The 16,023-nt window shown below is 44.5% G+C and overlaps 1 protein-coding gene across 5 annotated transcripts in view; it reads left to right on the top strand.

Moving 5' to 3' along the window:
- The window catches only part of ZNF516 (zinc finger protein 516), a 115,387-nt gene extending 102,020 nt beyond the window's left edge, over nucleotides 1–13,367 (top strand). For 4 of the 5 annotated variants that reach the window (XM_058557318.1, XM_058557316.1, XM_058557317.1 and 1 more), the window contains exons 4-6: nucleotides 3,554–3,658; nucleotides 4,557–4,624; nucleotides 12,434–13,367. In XM_058557318.1, the coding sequence (XP_058413301.1) occupies nucleotides 3,554–3,658; nucleotides 4,557–4,624; nucleotides 12,434–12,493 (233 nt within the window). In that variant the 3' untranslated portion in view covers nucleotides 12,494–13,367. The remainder of the gene's footprint in view (nucleotides 1–3,553; nucleotides 3,659–4,556; nucleotides 4,625–12,433) is intronic. The other variant, XM_058557319.1, reaches the window with a different exon arrangement.
- The last annotated feature ends 2,656 nt before the right edge of the window (nucleotides 13,368–16,023 follow it).

Genomic DNA, 16,023 nt, shown 5'->3' with positions numbered 1-16,023 from the left:
TGTGGTTTGACTATTGGAGAGGTGAACAGAGTATTAATGTTTCCTGTTATGGAGACTCTGCCTCTATTATTGCAGCTTAGGAAATACATGCAGCCAAAAAAAAATTACATTACTGACACATTACTGAATGCTCCAGTAACTAAACATTCTAAGGTTTTTGTTTTCCACTTGTTGCCATGCACCCATTCCTTCTTGAGGATTATACAGTTGATTTGTGTGCCGTAAATCTAGAATCATATTTAATTCATCTCTTTTCAAAATAATCCTTTGACTTGTCTTAATCTGTGAGTCTGTCCGCACTTTTTGGGGTCTTATTTTGTCGTCTGATACATTTGCTGTGTATCTCCTAGTGGGGTGTCATCTGCAGAGTTGAAGACCGCAACTTCTCCGTGCAGGCCATTGATCGAACGTATTGTCATAGAGGGCCTTGTAGTAGAGGAGGCAGAAATATGCAGAAGAGAATCTTCTAAGAGAAGAGTAATTCATCTGTGGTGTATGTGAAATAATTGTGGGTGCCAGAAGTGTGATTCTGTGATCTTTCAAGGGATGTGTTCTGTTTAAACGGAGAACACTGGTATCAGGAGATGCCGCTAAGACATCAAATTTTTTCAGAAGTTAATAAAGAGAATTTTCAGAGACCTTTACCACAAAATACCACAAGTATTTCGACTGAATGATGTTTGTATAGAAATGAATAGTCTAGAAACCCTGCCAGAAGAGGAAGGATGTTACATGGAAATGACCATTGTCGCTTCCCTTAGGGACCTGCAGACTAACCCACTAAGAGTGAAAAACACTACATTTTCTACAGTCGTTCTACAGTGTGGCTATCAAGTCTGGAAACATATATGAATATAACGTGAATGGTTTATTGATAGAGTAGTAATAAAATAATAAATTATCTGTGTTTCCAGACTTTTTGGCTAGCCTATATTATATAGTAATATGGGTTTTAGAATAAAAAATTGAAGATAATAGAATAGGATAATTCTAGATAGAATAATATATAAGATCTTTCTTATTGGGACTTTTAAAAAGTCACTTATAACAAGGACACATTAATATGATGATGATGAAGGATTTGTACTTCCTTTGTTTGAATATTTGTAGGATTTTCATAGAATCTTTTCAGTCTCCTTTTTTCCCTTGTAGGTGGGCATATTACAGTATCATAAAGCTACATGTGGCAGGGCTGTGGAGAAGAGTCTGTGCGTGCCTCTGGAAGATTCGCCAGACCTCTGCACTTTGAGTCCACTTTCTATACAACTTGAGTTTCTAGGTCAGAGAGTTAGAGCTGTTTGCTCACCAGGTAGTCTTCAATTCAAATGAAGTTTATAACCTTTGTGATTAACTCAGAATTTTGGAGTGGCTTGGGCATAATATTATTGACCATAAAGGGCAAGGGTCTTTCTTTAAAAAGTAAAGAGAAAGTGATGTGGTAAAAGGCATGAGAAAACTGTGTGTGTGTGTGTGTGTGTGTGCATGTGCATGTGCGCGTGCGCACGTGCTGATGCATACTTAATTTAAGGAAATAAGGATGGGTGAGTAAAAGTGCTCTGTTTTTTTCTGCTGCTAGTTTGTATAGGAAATAGCTAAAAGAATTAGAAAAAGGTATCATGATGACTTAGTTTTTGAATGTTGTGAATGTTAGACGCAAATGCTGTCTTGTGTATTGCCATCGTTAGTAAGTATCCTGGGTAGGTATGGTTAGAATCTAGATTTAGCTACAGTCCGATTATCCCTCGGAAAATCCAGACCACCGAAGTAATCGTCAGAGATTGTTCTCATAGGATCTCAACTGGACGGAGCTCATGATGAAAGTGAATGGGGAACAAAATTGCTTTTGAAGTTGAGATTTTCCTGGACCAAAATAAGAGGAAGGAAAGATATTCCTGAAAGACATGTTCAGTTAGCTATCGACAGCGGTGACGTTTCGCACTAGATGTGTATACTCAGAACTCTGTGGATATGGGGTGTCTAGGCACCCTGAGAAGCCCCCAGGCCCACATAGATCATCTGGAGACAGCCCTCCTAAGCGTCTCCTTCCACCCAACTTGCTTGGTTAAAACTCTCGGAAAGAGCACGCACGAAGCAGCAGTTAACACAGAGCAGGCCGGCGCCCTGTCGATCTGGCCCAGTCACGCTTTTGATGTGTCACAGTGAGTGGGGCCCCCTGTCCCCATTAGTAAGTGATTTTTCGTTAATGACAGTGGGATTAGTACTGGTTACAATGTGTCGTCTTATTCTTTCTCTCTTCCTGGATGATGCATTGGGAAATTGAGAACTTCATGGGCAAGTTCTTAAATTTCTCTATGACTCTTGTTCACGACCTGTCCAATGAGAAATGGGACAAGATCCGCCTTACAGTTCATGCATTTCTTTGATTATTGTCTCCATAAACATTATCTGTAATGTGAGAGTGACTTCACATTAATTTTGCCTGTTGAGGCACCCTGATTTAGGACAAGAGGAAGAAGAAGGATTTAGTCTCTGCTAATTTGACTCAGACCCCCTGTCATCCTTCCATGTGCCTTTTACATCCAATGTCAGACTTCAGCTACAGACACCCTTAGCTCTAGGAGCATCATTGAAAAAAATCGTCCTTTCAGGAGTAACCTTTTTTTTTTTTTTTTTTTTTTTGGTGAGGAAGATTGGCCCTTAGCCAGCATCTGCCAATCCTCCTCTTTTTGCTGAGGAAGACTGGCCCTGGGCTAACATCCATGCCCATCTTCTTCCACTTTATATGGGACGCCGCCACAGCATGGCTCGACAAGCAGGGCATTGGCGCGCGCCCGGGATCCGAACCAGCGAACCCTGGGCCACCGCAGCGAACCGCGCACATATAACCACTTGTGCCAGTGGCCTGGCCCAGGAGTACCTTTTCTAGTTAGTATTTTTGTTTTTCCATTGAGTTGAGTTACCACCAAGCCTACCAGTGAAGATCAGGCCCAGGGAGATCTCTGGAGCTAGATTACATGAAAAACCAGCGTTTTCTGCAGAGAGAGGCCTTGAACCAGGACAGGCGCCTGTCCAGACTAGTAAGCGGCCTCTGCATCTCCTTTCTCAGAAAGGTGAGCGCGTCTTTTAGGGTCAGAAGGGAGTCTGGAGCTGGTGCGTTAAGCCTGGGCTCGTTCCCAGGTGTCTGCTCTGTGCCCCGAGCCTGCACACAGGTAAGGGGCCAGGTGGGTGGGGCGCTGATGCTCTGCTTCCTGATGCATGGCCCTGCAGCATCCTCATCCCCGCAGCATCACACCGATGTGCGTGATGTGCTGCTGACAGAGCCCTTGGTGGCTGGGGGAGCATCCGGCTGCTCCGAGCCCACCTGACAGGCGGCCCAAGAGGGCGTCTTCAGAGTGGGTGTTAATTCGCGGTAATTTATGCTCCTTTGCAGTCCTGTGTGCGCCTGGCAGGGAGCCTCCAGGAAGGCTGACAGTTGTCACCCAGGGCCTGGAGGTTCCTCCGTCACCATGTGCCAGACAGACTAATGATGTTTTCCTCTCGCCTCCCCTCCCCGCCACCTCACCTGCACACCACCCACGGCCATCGCCACCAGGGACGCTCCGGATGCAGGCCCGCCCAGGAGACTTCGTCTGCGTAGAGTGTGGGAAGTGCTTCCACCAGCCCAGCAACCTCAGGACCCACATGCGGGCTCACGCAGGTACCCCACCCGCCCCTCGTACCCCAGTGTTAGTCTGAGTACCCCAAGGGGGGCGTGGGGGCGTGAGGTCCCTTCTGCTGGTTGTTGCATTCTCCACAGTTGGTGACATGTGTAGATCTCGCCCATGGGGTGGGGGTAATGCATCCTCTTCTGTAATTACACATTGGCCTCTCCCATCTCGCACCTGAAAGGATTTTTCTTTGCATCCAAATACCATGTGGTTTAATTTGAGATAAGCCTGTTTACAAATGTTCCATTTTAATTAGAGAGTAGACTCCTCAGAAATGAATATGCTAATGAATTTTGCTGCCGCCAGCACACACTGACATCAAAGCGCCCTTTTCAGCATGACCCACGGCTTGGGTTTTCCCTCACTGGCACTGACCGGCCACTGTGGTGTGTGCCCAGGCCCCCTTTGGACTGGTCATTGATGGGTGGCAGAATTCCCGGGCCTTTTTGTAAAGCGCTTGCCTGAGACCGTATCAGGCTGAAAGCAGTGTCTGTGCAGACAGCACCCAGCGCCAGGGAGATGAGAGACCGAGAGTGCTTTATTAGAAGTGTGAAGGATGCATGCATGAGCCGGTCTGATGCAAAATGACAGAGGCCAAATGGTAAGTAATGCAGGAGGAGGGTCCCTCTGCACACACACTGATAATTAATGTTGTCAGTGATGGCTTTCTTCAGCAGCGAAGTCTGAATTAAAAAGGGCAGTGGCCCCAGGCTGCATTATCACAGTCTCTTACAGTAAGTGTTACCGTAAATTGGTATTTTCCGGCCACAGGCTAGGCGCTGGTGTCTTTCTTTGTGAAAAGTCCTTAATGTGTAATGGACTCGTTTAGTGTGGCGTGGTGACGAAGCCCGAGTCTTCATCTGCTAACGCACCCCCTTGTTCCCACAGTGGCGTTTGAGTCTAATGGCCTCCGAGGTGCTGAAGCCCACGCCACCTCTGCAGATGCCCCCAAACAAGTAGGTCTTCCGATTAATTGGGTGTTTGGGTTTTCATGTGGTGGCTGGGAAAAGGTGTGCCATGATGTTCATCATGAAAGCACCAAATGGTTTTTTACTAGCTGTGTAAATAATTTTAGGTTGCTTTGATTTAGAACCCAGTCCTTGAGGACAGTGTTGTAGGTGGTTGATAAACACTGAAGGTCATCTCAGCCGTGATTACGTGGCTGAGGTCGATTCGGCTACTTTCAGTCTTGTTGGCGGTGAGGGAATTGGGAGACCTTGGTGGTGACTTAAAACATTAGCAATTCATACTTTTCCACCCAAGATGGTTTTGCACATAAGTTTGCTTGAGAACGGACTATGCTTTGTCTCCTTTCTTCAGAAGAGAATTTTTGTTCTACTCCCTAAGAAGTGTTTTGCTGAGTGTGGTGTTTCGTGTCTGTGTCCTCTTCTTGGTTTGATTATCTGTGTTATGCATGCTACTGGCACGGCCATGATGCATCATAACGCTCGTGTGCATGTACGTATGATGCGTGTCACGGTAGATCTGTGGCCTTGTTACGTAAACCATTTGGTATCCACAAACCGTGGCAGGGTGCTTGGATGCGAGTGATGCTAGGATTCAGTGTCTGGCTGTAAAGCAGTGAAGCACGCGCCATCATAGGTGGCCTCTCATGTTATCATGGGATGAGAGCATGTGGTTTTAGAGCTCTTCTCCCTTCCTGTCCCTCTTACCAAATGTCACACCCATCCTCCCGTTCTCCCACAAGCGTTTTCTACATAACTTTCTTGCTTTCTAACCGGTTGCCTTAGAAGATTCTGCAACTGTAAACTCTCCCCTTTGCAAATGAGGAGGGCTTTCTTTGCCACCAGGATTAACATCCGAGGCCCTGTCGGGGTGTCAGACCAGGTGGTGTGCCCTCACCAGCAGGTGTAATCACCTGTGGGATCCACGGTTGCTGACGGTGATGATGGTGACCGAGAGGGCAGAGGAGCCTCGGGAATCGTTCCAGCCTGTTTCACTAGAAGAGAATGTAGGAGATACGGGACGGCTCTACCCAGGGCGTGCTGCTGATTGACAGTTGAGCTGGACTTAGCACGGACGTGACCTGATCAGGGACTTGTTTGTGTTTTTTAGCGCATTTTTAGAATTCCTATTTGTCATGAAAAGCCTTTTCTCCACATACCGTCGACACAATGCCTTGCCGTGTGTGATAGTTTTTAGTCAGTGACTTCTGTCTATCTTAATAAAACCCATAGTTTTAGAATGTAAAGCAGTTATTTCATGATACTATGACAACTTGTGAAATAAGTAACATCTCGCTGAATGCTGGATTACAAGATTGCCGAACATATGTGACCTCAACTGGAATCAGGTAGCGCTGTCCTTTTTAAGAGAAATAAAACCCCCTTGAGACACGAGTCACGGTGATGTGTTTGTGGGATGTAGTCACAGCAGGGTCATGCCGTAATTGGAGAATTACATACTGAGATTACAACTGGAGTCAATCCCGAGTGTTTCTGCGTGCAAAGGCGTGGCTTTCGATCAGAGCGTTTGAGAGGGCAGGGAGCCCCAGGCAGGTCGATGCATGACGCAGTGAGGCTCCTCAGGGCCACACGTCAGTCTGTTTGCTGCATTAGTTCTACCTGAGCCTCTTGAAAGTGCTTCCGTCAAGGGAGAAACAGATCAACAAAGAAATCACTGAGACCGTATTTTAAGTTATTTCTGTGTTCCTTATGGTTTTGCTGGGAATTCATAACAGTTGTTACCCATCCTTGATTATAATAGAGAAAAGTTGTATTTATATTTTTGTCTGTCTTTATAAACTCAAGTTCTGCTATTTTATACTTAGTACCAACTAACCTCTTAGCTCCACGTGGATAGTGACTCGATCCTGTGGTCTTGGTAACTGTTAACTCCTGGTGCATGGCCCTCGGTGGCTCAACTGTCTTTCTTTCCATCTCATGTTAGAGGTTGTTCAGGCCTGAGATATTAAAACTGAGCTGGCTTCGTGTGCCTCTCTCGTCAGGGCAGCTGGTTTGTTTAATGCCATGCTCCAGATCCTGTCTGGGTAGTACTTCTTGTCCTTCGTTACATGGAAGGTACGTTTTGTTGATGAATCCCGGGATTTTCTGGTTCTCGAAGGAAGTTCCATTTTCCTTACTGTACTCTGGAACTATGTCTTTAGGAATTCCTGGAGAGATGTGTCTGTGGAGATAACTGACAAATATCACTAATAGGTAGAGGTTTAAATGTTACTGTTTTCTTTCTCATCCTGTAGTTCTCATTGTTTATTGTGTTAGATTTAGGATACGTTACGGATTCATGGAACAATCCTGTGGTTATTTATATCTAGAACAGGACTCACTTTACTTACCAGCCTCATTCTTTTTCATGTTTTGAGTGCTTTACTAACATTAACTAACTAATATTTAAATCAGATTCTTTTCCTGGGGGCTTGAGAAGCTGTGGGTCGTGGACTTTTTTTTAAATCATACAACACCGTGTATTCGTGCAGAAATTATTTGATGTGACACTTAAAGTTGATGGACTTTTATAGATATACATAATAGATGCTAAATTATCTAATTGAAACAGTATTTGGGAGTCAGTTTTACAGTAATCATTGATTCACTCATTAACAATATTGAACACCTACTGTGTGCCAGGCTCTGTAATATTGGGGAGACAATCAGGATGTTGGGGGGACGAGGCAAATATTTTTCCTGTTTGTATGGTCCCTAAGGTCCAGGAGGCGGTGTAGACAAGAAAACAGGGCAGAGTGGTGCAGCACGGTGATACAGCGAGGGCCCTGGAGCCCAGGCTTGGGGCGTTTAGAAGACCCGCTGGGAGCGGAAGGGCAGGTGCCCCCTGCGAGAGCCCCCCAGCGGTGGAGGAGCATGTTCCGCTACAGGAGCCCATGAAGCTCAGCGAGGCCGCAGGAGAGAGGGCCAGTGCGGGTAGGCAGAAGTGCAGGACAGGAGCCTGGAGAGACCCCCAGGCGTTGGGCGCCACGCTGACATGCACGAATTTCCCCCTGAAGGCAGAGGAGAGCCCTGAGCGGGGGATGACGTCACCAGGCTTGTGTCTCTAGAGAGAGCATCAGGTTGGAGTAGGTCGAAGTGGATTTCGGGGGTTCTGGACAGATGGCCGAGCACCGCTTTGGAGGCGCTCTGGGGATCCCAGTGAGACGCAGAGGTGCACAAGTTAGGGCGGGGCTGGGGAAGAGCACACGGGCCTGGAGAGGTTTGGGACATGGCAGGACTTGGGGATCGGATGTGAGATGATGGGGAAGGGATGGGATCAAGTGGTCCTGAGGTTCTGGCTGAAGGCAGCGGTTCTGGGGAGCAGCCGTTCCCTGAGCCTGGACTGGGGCAGGAGCAGCAGGACAAAACCGGTTCCAGGTTAGGTTCCAGCCAAGTTCGAGATGCCTCTTGGGGATCCAACTAGGAATGTCCAACAGGCAGATGAGGATGTCGGTTTGAAGTGGAGAAGATCGAGCCTGGCCAGGAACCTATATATTTAATAGCTATCAGCATTTAAATTCAGTCAAGGTCAGCTGATTCTACTCTGAATAATGTAAATTGTTAAGGTACTGGGCTTTTGAGTAGAAGGCTCTAACTTTGATCCTCACCTAAGTGTCCTCGTCTATAAAATAATGACAGCAGCAACATCACTTGTATACTTGCTGTGAAGATGAAGACAGAAAGGAGACCTGCTGGCACAGGGCACGCTTCAGTGAGTTATCTGTTACTGTCAGTTATTCTGAAATGAACAGTCGTCCTTATACCTGGAGGAGACCAGGTACCGTGTGAGTATTCGTGTGGTGCACAGCCTGTGAACCTGCAGATGCACGGCCTCACGCCTGTGTGGATACGCCCGTCATCACCAAGCCCGCCCCGGATGTGCTGGGGACCCAAACCAGTGGCTGTTTCCTTACTGGTGTCTGCCGGCGTTGTCAGAGCCCGCAGTGTGCTGAGACATGCTCTTGTCTGTCTGGGTCTGTCTTACAGGCTGGTTGCTAGTTGTTCCTGAAAGGAAGGATACAGAAAACTATTGGTTTGAGAAAAGTGTTGTCAGCGTAGACATGGTTTCCTCCTCTGTTCTGAAGATGGCCTTTTCCCACCCATACAACGCCTGCCCCTACTTGGCTATATTATTATTTGAATTTTCTGTGTTGGATAATTCGAACAAATCGTAGTGTACCATGGATCTCAGTGAAACAGTTCAGCAGGCCTGAGGTCCAGGTATATATGCTGAAATTGATTTAATTCAGTTAGGTCAGAATGAACATGAACTTTGAGGAGAAATAAGGTAATTTCCTTGTGGTGTGTTTTTGGTAGTGGTCTCTCTTCTGCACGTACGCTGGTTAAGCCCCTTCGGTTACAGGCACACACTCTCCGTAGGAGGTCCCAGAAGCAATCCCTTCTTTATCAGCGCCTTCCTCTGACAGGTGGACTGGAAAGGCTGACTGAGTCCTTAGAAGTTAAAGATCCGCATTAAATACTAGGGTTTCCAATAGGTAGTCCATGTCACAGTGTCTGTTCCCTGGCATCTCATTCTTTTGCATTTATTGTAAAAGCGTTTGGGCGCCAGAGGTCAGGAGCCATCTTCACGAGTGGAGCATCCGTAGCTGTGGGGATAATTCCTCCAGCCCTTGAGTAAAGGCCCTCCTTGTTTGTGCTTCTTGTGTTATGAAGATAATTCTGATCATACCCCGAGCAAAATTCTAAATGAGAGGAGGAGTTTATGTGTATTGTCATTTTCAAGTTGTTTTGTCATATATTTAGCATGATTGAGTACATGTTTAATTTCTAGTAATCATCAATATTCATCATTAGAAAGAAGATTTTTTGAAAATTATATGCTGAAATATGGGTATCATTGTCCTATGAATGTTAGAGAAAAAACTAGGAAGTTTTTTTTAGTGTTGTGGAGAAATTGTTTTTTCCATTATATTATTGTTAAACGTTAAAAATTAAAATAGTGTTTAAAACCAAGAAAAATTAACCCGCTCCCTCCCCAACCCTCTGGTTCTGGGATTTAAAAGACCAGACCAACGTCTGCTGAAATATGAAATCTGGTGTTTTGATTTGTTTGGATTCTTTGCCAAAATTGAAAGACTATGATTAATAGTTTATTATTATTCTAAATGTTATTTTAAAATAGTTAAGCTGGAGAAATAATTCCATTAATCAAAATAACAGGAAGTGAGAAAATAAATAGCAACCTAATTTGTTTCATTTTTAGCTATGGATATTATAATGCAAATGATGAAGAAATCACGTAGGTTGGTATATTTGAATATATGTGTAATCTGTTTTCAGTATCACTTTTAGATTCTCAGCATCACAGATCAAATTTCAAAATTCAGCTTATTTGTGTAAGCAGTTTTCTTATTCATAAAACCAAACAAACATCTTAAAACACATTATCCGTTTTTCTTAAGTACAACGTACTATGAAGAGTCATGATGCAACTAATGATTTATCCAAAATTAGCCACCATAATACGAGCCCCTGCTTCCTCACGGCTTGCTGGGTACAGGTCGTAGTCAAGAAGGTACTGTGTGTAACATCGCTAAGCATTTAGCATCATACCACTTGCCAGCCTGGTCCAGCAGGCTCCTTCTGAAGGCTGACGGGTTCTTGTGTGTCCTGGGGGATACAGGCTTTTTTGTGAATGTGTCATCGACCCCCACACACGAGCACATATACATTCCCTTCCCTTCTAAAGACAGAAGGGAAGGAAGTAGACCTCATCAAGTTCCAGAAGGCAATATCCATCCTAGAACATTGAGATGCCTTCAAGAAAGAGAATGTTTCTTTCAGCAGTAATTTTCTGAAAAGCCCACAATTCACACAGCTGCAAAAAAGAAAAGCCACATTTTCTAAAAAGTGAGCTTCTCATTTTCTGACTATTTCTTTGTAGGAGGAAAAAAATGAGTGTGCTCTCAAAATATTATGTGTCCAAGTAATTTAAGTATTTCTGTGGCTCCTTTCTTCCATAGCTGCATTTTCCCCGTGCCTGGTTTCTCAGGTGAATGTCATTCATTTCTTAAAACCCTCTGGGATTGCTGTATTGAGTCATGCAGTGTTGGTCGAAATGAATCAGTAGGTGAAAACCACTCTCCTAAAAAGTGAGATGTTATTTGAACACATCCCATCAGTTATAAAGAGAAAATAGGCATCTGTGCATCTCGATTTACGGACTAAGTTTAACAACCAAGGTATTTACATTATCCAGATTTTGCAGTCTTTTTAAATAAATAGTTTTAAAACTTTCGGGGCCCTGCCATGTAAGACTTAAGTCCTTAATGGAGAGAGGGCCATCTCCTGTTGGCTCTGTAATGGTCTTTTTTACCACCCAGTGCAAGCTTGTATGCTGGTCTACAGGAAGAGAGATCCAGGTGGATACTTGGGGGGTGGTCTGTGTTGTGTATACGAAATCTAGGCACACACAGCACACGTGTTCCTCTGCGTTCTTTGTCCCCTTCGTAGAATCATTGGCAAATCTGTTGGCTACACACAGTCACTTCCTAGACACTTTTGAGGCTGATCGCCTGACAGCTAACAGTCACTGCCCTGTGTTTTTCTCTCCATAAACGCAAAGGCCATTCCTTCCTTGAACGTAGCTAGAACCAGTTCTGAATGAGGCCTGTTGACGATGAATCTCTCCATGGCGTGATGTCGCTGTGCAAAAATGTAAAACATCCTTCTCAGTTTAGTGCAGGAAACTCACCACCTACTTAAGGATGTTTTATCACATCTCTCATTCAGTTACTGTTTCCTGCGTTGCAAATAAACTGCTGTGTGTACCGCTGTGCTAGCCCCACCAGCCCCCCATAAAATTTTGAATATCTTTCTGACTTCCACTAGATGTCGACTGGTAGATGTCATGAACGGAGGGCCAATTTTAAATAGGAGTTTTCTGAAACTATTAATGAAAGAGAAGCTCTTAATTCATTATGTCAACCAGACCTCTCCCTGCCACTTATTTCAAGGGTTCCTATGGGCGTAGCTGGAAACCAGTTAGAATGTGACGTGAGTGCTCTATTTTCTGTATGCATGTTAATGTCAGGCGGTTGGTTTCACTTCATCAAGACTTTAGCTGGAGGTTAATGCAGTTAAGTAAGATTAATCTTGCTCTCTTGTTTTTGTCCTCAGATTGTAAACTCCATTGTTCAAACAGTGATGCTTCAAGTGTCATTTGAGAGCACTCTCTAAAAGCTGCAGGCTCACATTTATTCTCATTTCTATCTTGCAGTTTACTTGACTTTAGAATATCCCTTCTATTTTCCTAACATGGTAATTATTTATGGAAATTGTTGAGAGCTCTCAGGTTCTGACAGTCCTGTGTGACAGCCGCACTTCTCTTTTGTTTGTAGGGCCTCCAAATTCAGCCTGGTTTTGGAACCATCATTCACGTGGAGATCCACTTTGTAGTACAGAATGTTGCTTCTCTGAATCCTCCGCCAATCTTGCCTTTTTTTTAACCTTTTCTCCCGAGCTGGTTCAGACGCTATTATTTGCCATTCTTATGTGTGAAACAGCGAGAGAAGTCTAACGATCCTCTCTCAGTCACTGGAAGTGATTTCCTAAGGCTGCTTCTGGAAGGCAGGAAGGCACATTTAAACCGTCTCGTGCTCGTGTAAATGAGTTACAGCTAATGTCAGGGGTCTTTGCTGACCTGGCTAGGTTGCTCTGTGAAGGTCCTTGTTTGTGTTCTTGGGTGTTGGGTGTTGATAAGAAAATTAATAGGAAAAGTGCACTTAGACACCAAAAGGCAGAAATGAGCTTTTCTGTTGTCTCCTTTTTCTCATCCAGGGGAGAGACCATTCTAACACAGATGCCGTCCAGACAGTGCCTCTCAGAAAGGGAACCTAAAGACACATTTCCAGCGTACCCCGGTGCCCTGTGACAGCCATCAGCAGTCCCCTCACGGATGTCCCAACAGCCTCCCGACAGTGACCCTGGCTACCCCATGGAAGAACAGCTGGACATCTCCAGTCCTGGAGCTGCTGTGCTGGAGTGGAAACTGACGGGAGATGCCTCTCCGTGTTAAACGTTTAACCATAAATGAAGATGAGATACTCTAGAATTACATGTAGATACTCTATATGCACATATGTGCTCATCGACCACAGTCCCATATTTTTCTTAAACAATGATATTGTCAGGCATAGTAGGAGCACAAGGCATCTATATTGTTCAAGACAAGTTTGAGACACTGGAAAAAAGATTCTTGTGTGTATTGGACAGAGTGAAGAAGCTAAGCACTGTAATAGAAGCCACCGACGCTCAGAAGGACTGTCGGGGTAATGTCAGAACAAACAGAGGTGGAGTTGAGGTTGACAAAGTATTAATACCATGGCCTCTCCTTGTCTTAGTGAGTATTTAAAATAGTAAATGAGAGAGAGGCAGGAGGTGGCGTTCAGGTGCTGTGGAAACCAGGCTTGATGGAGCAGGGCCCAGTGACAAGATCCTCACTGTTCACAGGTTTGATCGCACCCCTCTGGGGGCCGTTTGCCTTTCCCATGTGCTCGTTCGTACTTTCCACCATTGGTACTGAGTGAATCCGGCAGAGGAAACGCGTCTATGGGAATGCTCACTTTCTGCTTCAGAAAAGAGAGCTAGCTGAACACTAAGAAAAGCAGGCTTCTTTGTTTATTCTCAGGACCTTTTTGTAACAGGGCTACATTCTGCAAACTGCTCACAAAGGAAGACTGCCCGTCTTAACAAATTCTCTAGCCACTGACCCCTCCCGTTTTAGTAATGGCAGGAGAATCCCTGAGCAGTCTGGGGGCCCTAGATCGCCAGGTGCTGGTGCTCTGGAACCTTCTGCTCTCCCTCCCTCTCTCCCGGCCTACCCTGTTCCATCTGTCCCTGCACCACCCCAGCAAGTAGGTGTCTTTCCTTCTTGGGCCTGGGGACCTCCACAGGACGAGGACCTGGTTCCTGGTGCGTGGAGGTCCCCAGGCCCGTGGGTGGGGGCGGCTTTATATACCTCTTCCTCAGTCACGCAAATGCAAGTTTTTGTGGTGGGGGTTAAGGCCTGTAACCAAGGATCTTAAACCTTGCAGTGTATGCAGTTAACGTTGTATTCCACAGATATAAATATTTTCTGTTCTATTACCGTGACACTGTGTGTGATGGTAATATTTCTGAGAGTTTCAGATTTTTGCACATATGATTTTATGCATTATCGAAAGTTACTGCTGCCTTGAATGAAAACGTTCTGTGAAATTTTTTGCAAAAGCTTTACTAGGTTTTTTTTAATTGTGAAATTTTGTAAAGGCAGGAAATGGATTAAAAACGAGCATGCTAAATATATTTTTCAAAAAAAGCAATAATTTTACATGTACAGAAATTATCCTAACCTTTAATACTGGTGAGAGCGACCGTTTACTTAATACAGTAATGGATTAGTGCAGTTTTTGTAGAAAATGGGCTTCTGATACAAAGACTTGTTTAAACACACACACACACACACACACACACACACACACACAAAAACTAAAGTGTGGTTTTCCTGTTCTAATGATTTGTTGAGTTATTATATTATTATTATTATTGTTATTGTTATTAGTTAATGTTTGGTTCTGGATTCTACTTGTTACTGAGTTTAAATTACTTGACGGTTCAGGTTACTTTGCAACTTTTGCAAACAATGCAATGTAACTGGCTAGCTTATATATATACATATATTTACATTATATATGTGTATATATATATATGTTTTTTTACTTATTTTTTCCTGATATTCTTACACCAGACGTGTACCAGAATGATCTGTCGTGTTGGTTAATTAGGAATGTCCGTGCAGATACTATGACACGACTGTAATTGACTGTTCTGTAAAGTTATTTCGAGCAAAGATACATTGCAGAGATACATTCCTCTGTTCACCTTAGAAATCAAAATGCCTTTCTGTTGATTTATGTTGGATCATTGTGATAGTTTCCCCAAAATGATAATTTCTGCATTTTCTGGCTTTTATTTTCTTGGCTGAAAGTGGACGGTGACATTCAGGAGTGCACAGGGGCTAGTGATTCAGTCCTGTCTGTTTCTCTGTGTTTTAGTTATTAAAAGAAATTCTGTACCCAAAGTGACACGGAGGTGTCGTGTCCATTCTTCTGTCTCCGCAGTGGCACGCGGGAGCTGGCTTTCAGAGCTGGGAGCGTCTTCCTGGGAGACTCTGTTCCAAGGGGCCTGGTGGAGAGAGGGGTGCGTTCCCGGGGTCCCGGGGCCAGAGTGTGCAACCCGAGTCAGTTGAAACAATCGTGTGCTGCATGGAGTACAGAGATAAGATTTTCTCTTGACTCAATAGACGGGAGGGGGACCCCGCGAGAACGCTACCCTCCAGGACAAGCCGTTTTCGGGCCTGCTGGTGGTTCCTTTCTTCCACTGATCATCAGTATTGTATTGGTTTGTTAATGTGTTTGTGTCAGTTCGACCATAGTATTTAATATGATTTGTGTTTTCTTATTTATTTAGCCAATATGTTTTGATTCGCTTTTTTCTGAATGATAATTTCCGCATGATCTCTCCTGTGAGTCACTTTCTGACTGTTACAGACTTTCTACTACCTCTACCAGTCTGCTGTTTCCTTGTTTCTTAACAGGATTTTTACAGTGTTGGCATCTAATGTAACCTGGACAATAAAGGGTTTGGTTGTCTACACCACAGCTTCTCTGTGTATCTCCCCTGCCCCCCGCCTGCACTCCTGCTGCTCCTGGTGCGGCTCTGCTGGTCTGGCTCTCCTCCTCACCCTCTCCTCCTCCCCGCTCACGTTTCTTACTCGTTGTTGAATTCAAATAACACACAAATAATGAGCTTATAGAAATCTTTCAGGTTATTCACGCATACTCCTTAATTTGAAGAATGAACATTTAAATTCTCTGAAAAGTCATCTTCTCTGAGAAATCATCAGCTGTTCTGTCACTTTTCTGCCTGGTTCCTGGAAGTTCTTATGGCAATCTCAGATGCATAAATTTCACCTTGGTCAAAACATAAATTTTCAAGCCAAGTGGATTTTTGCCTTTTTGGTTTTGAAAAGTACTAAATGCTTTAAAAGGTCTCCCCAATGTTTACTTATTTATTTTTTAAACCAAGAAAGGCACTGGTTTCCTGAAAAGAAGGTGCTGCAGGAAATTGCCCTGGGACTTATGTATGGACACTTGGTAAGAGAAGGGAACGTTGATTTTGCCCAGTATGTCAAGAGCCACCTTCAGCTTGGGCCCTCTGTCACGGGCTGTATGACGTTATATAGACGTCTGTATAAAGGCACACGCACATGTAGATACGATAGGTCAGCATTCCGTTAGGATGCAGCATTGGACGCAGCGAGGAGCGGTTCTCGCCATTCCCGTTCCTCTCCAGGGAGCTGGCTCCGGGAGCTTCATGTTCTTTCCGCC

Source organism: Diceros bicornis, chromosome 16 (assembly GCF_020826845.1).
Source record: "Diceros bicornis minor isolate mBicDic1 chromosome 16, mDicBic1.mat.cur, whole genome shotgun sequence".
In the NCBI taxonomy this organism is placed as follows: domain Eukaryota; kingdom Metazoa; phylum Chordata; class Mammalia; order Perissodactyla; family Rhinocerotidae; genus Diceros; species Diceros bicornis.
This window is presented reverse-complemented; position numbering and strand designations above follow the sequence as displayed.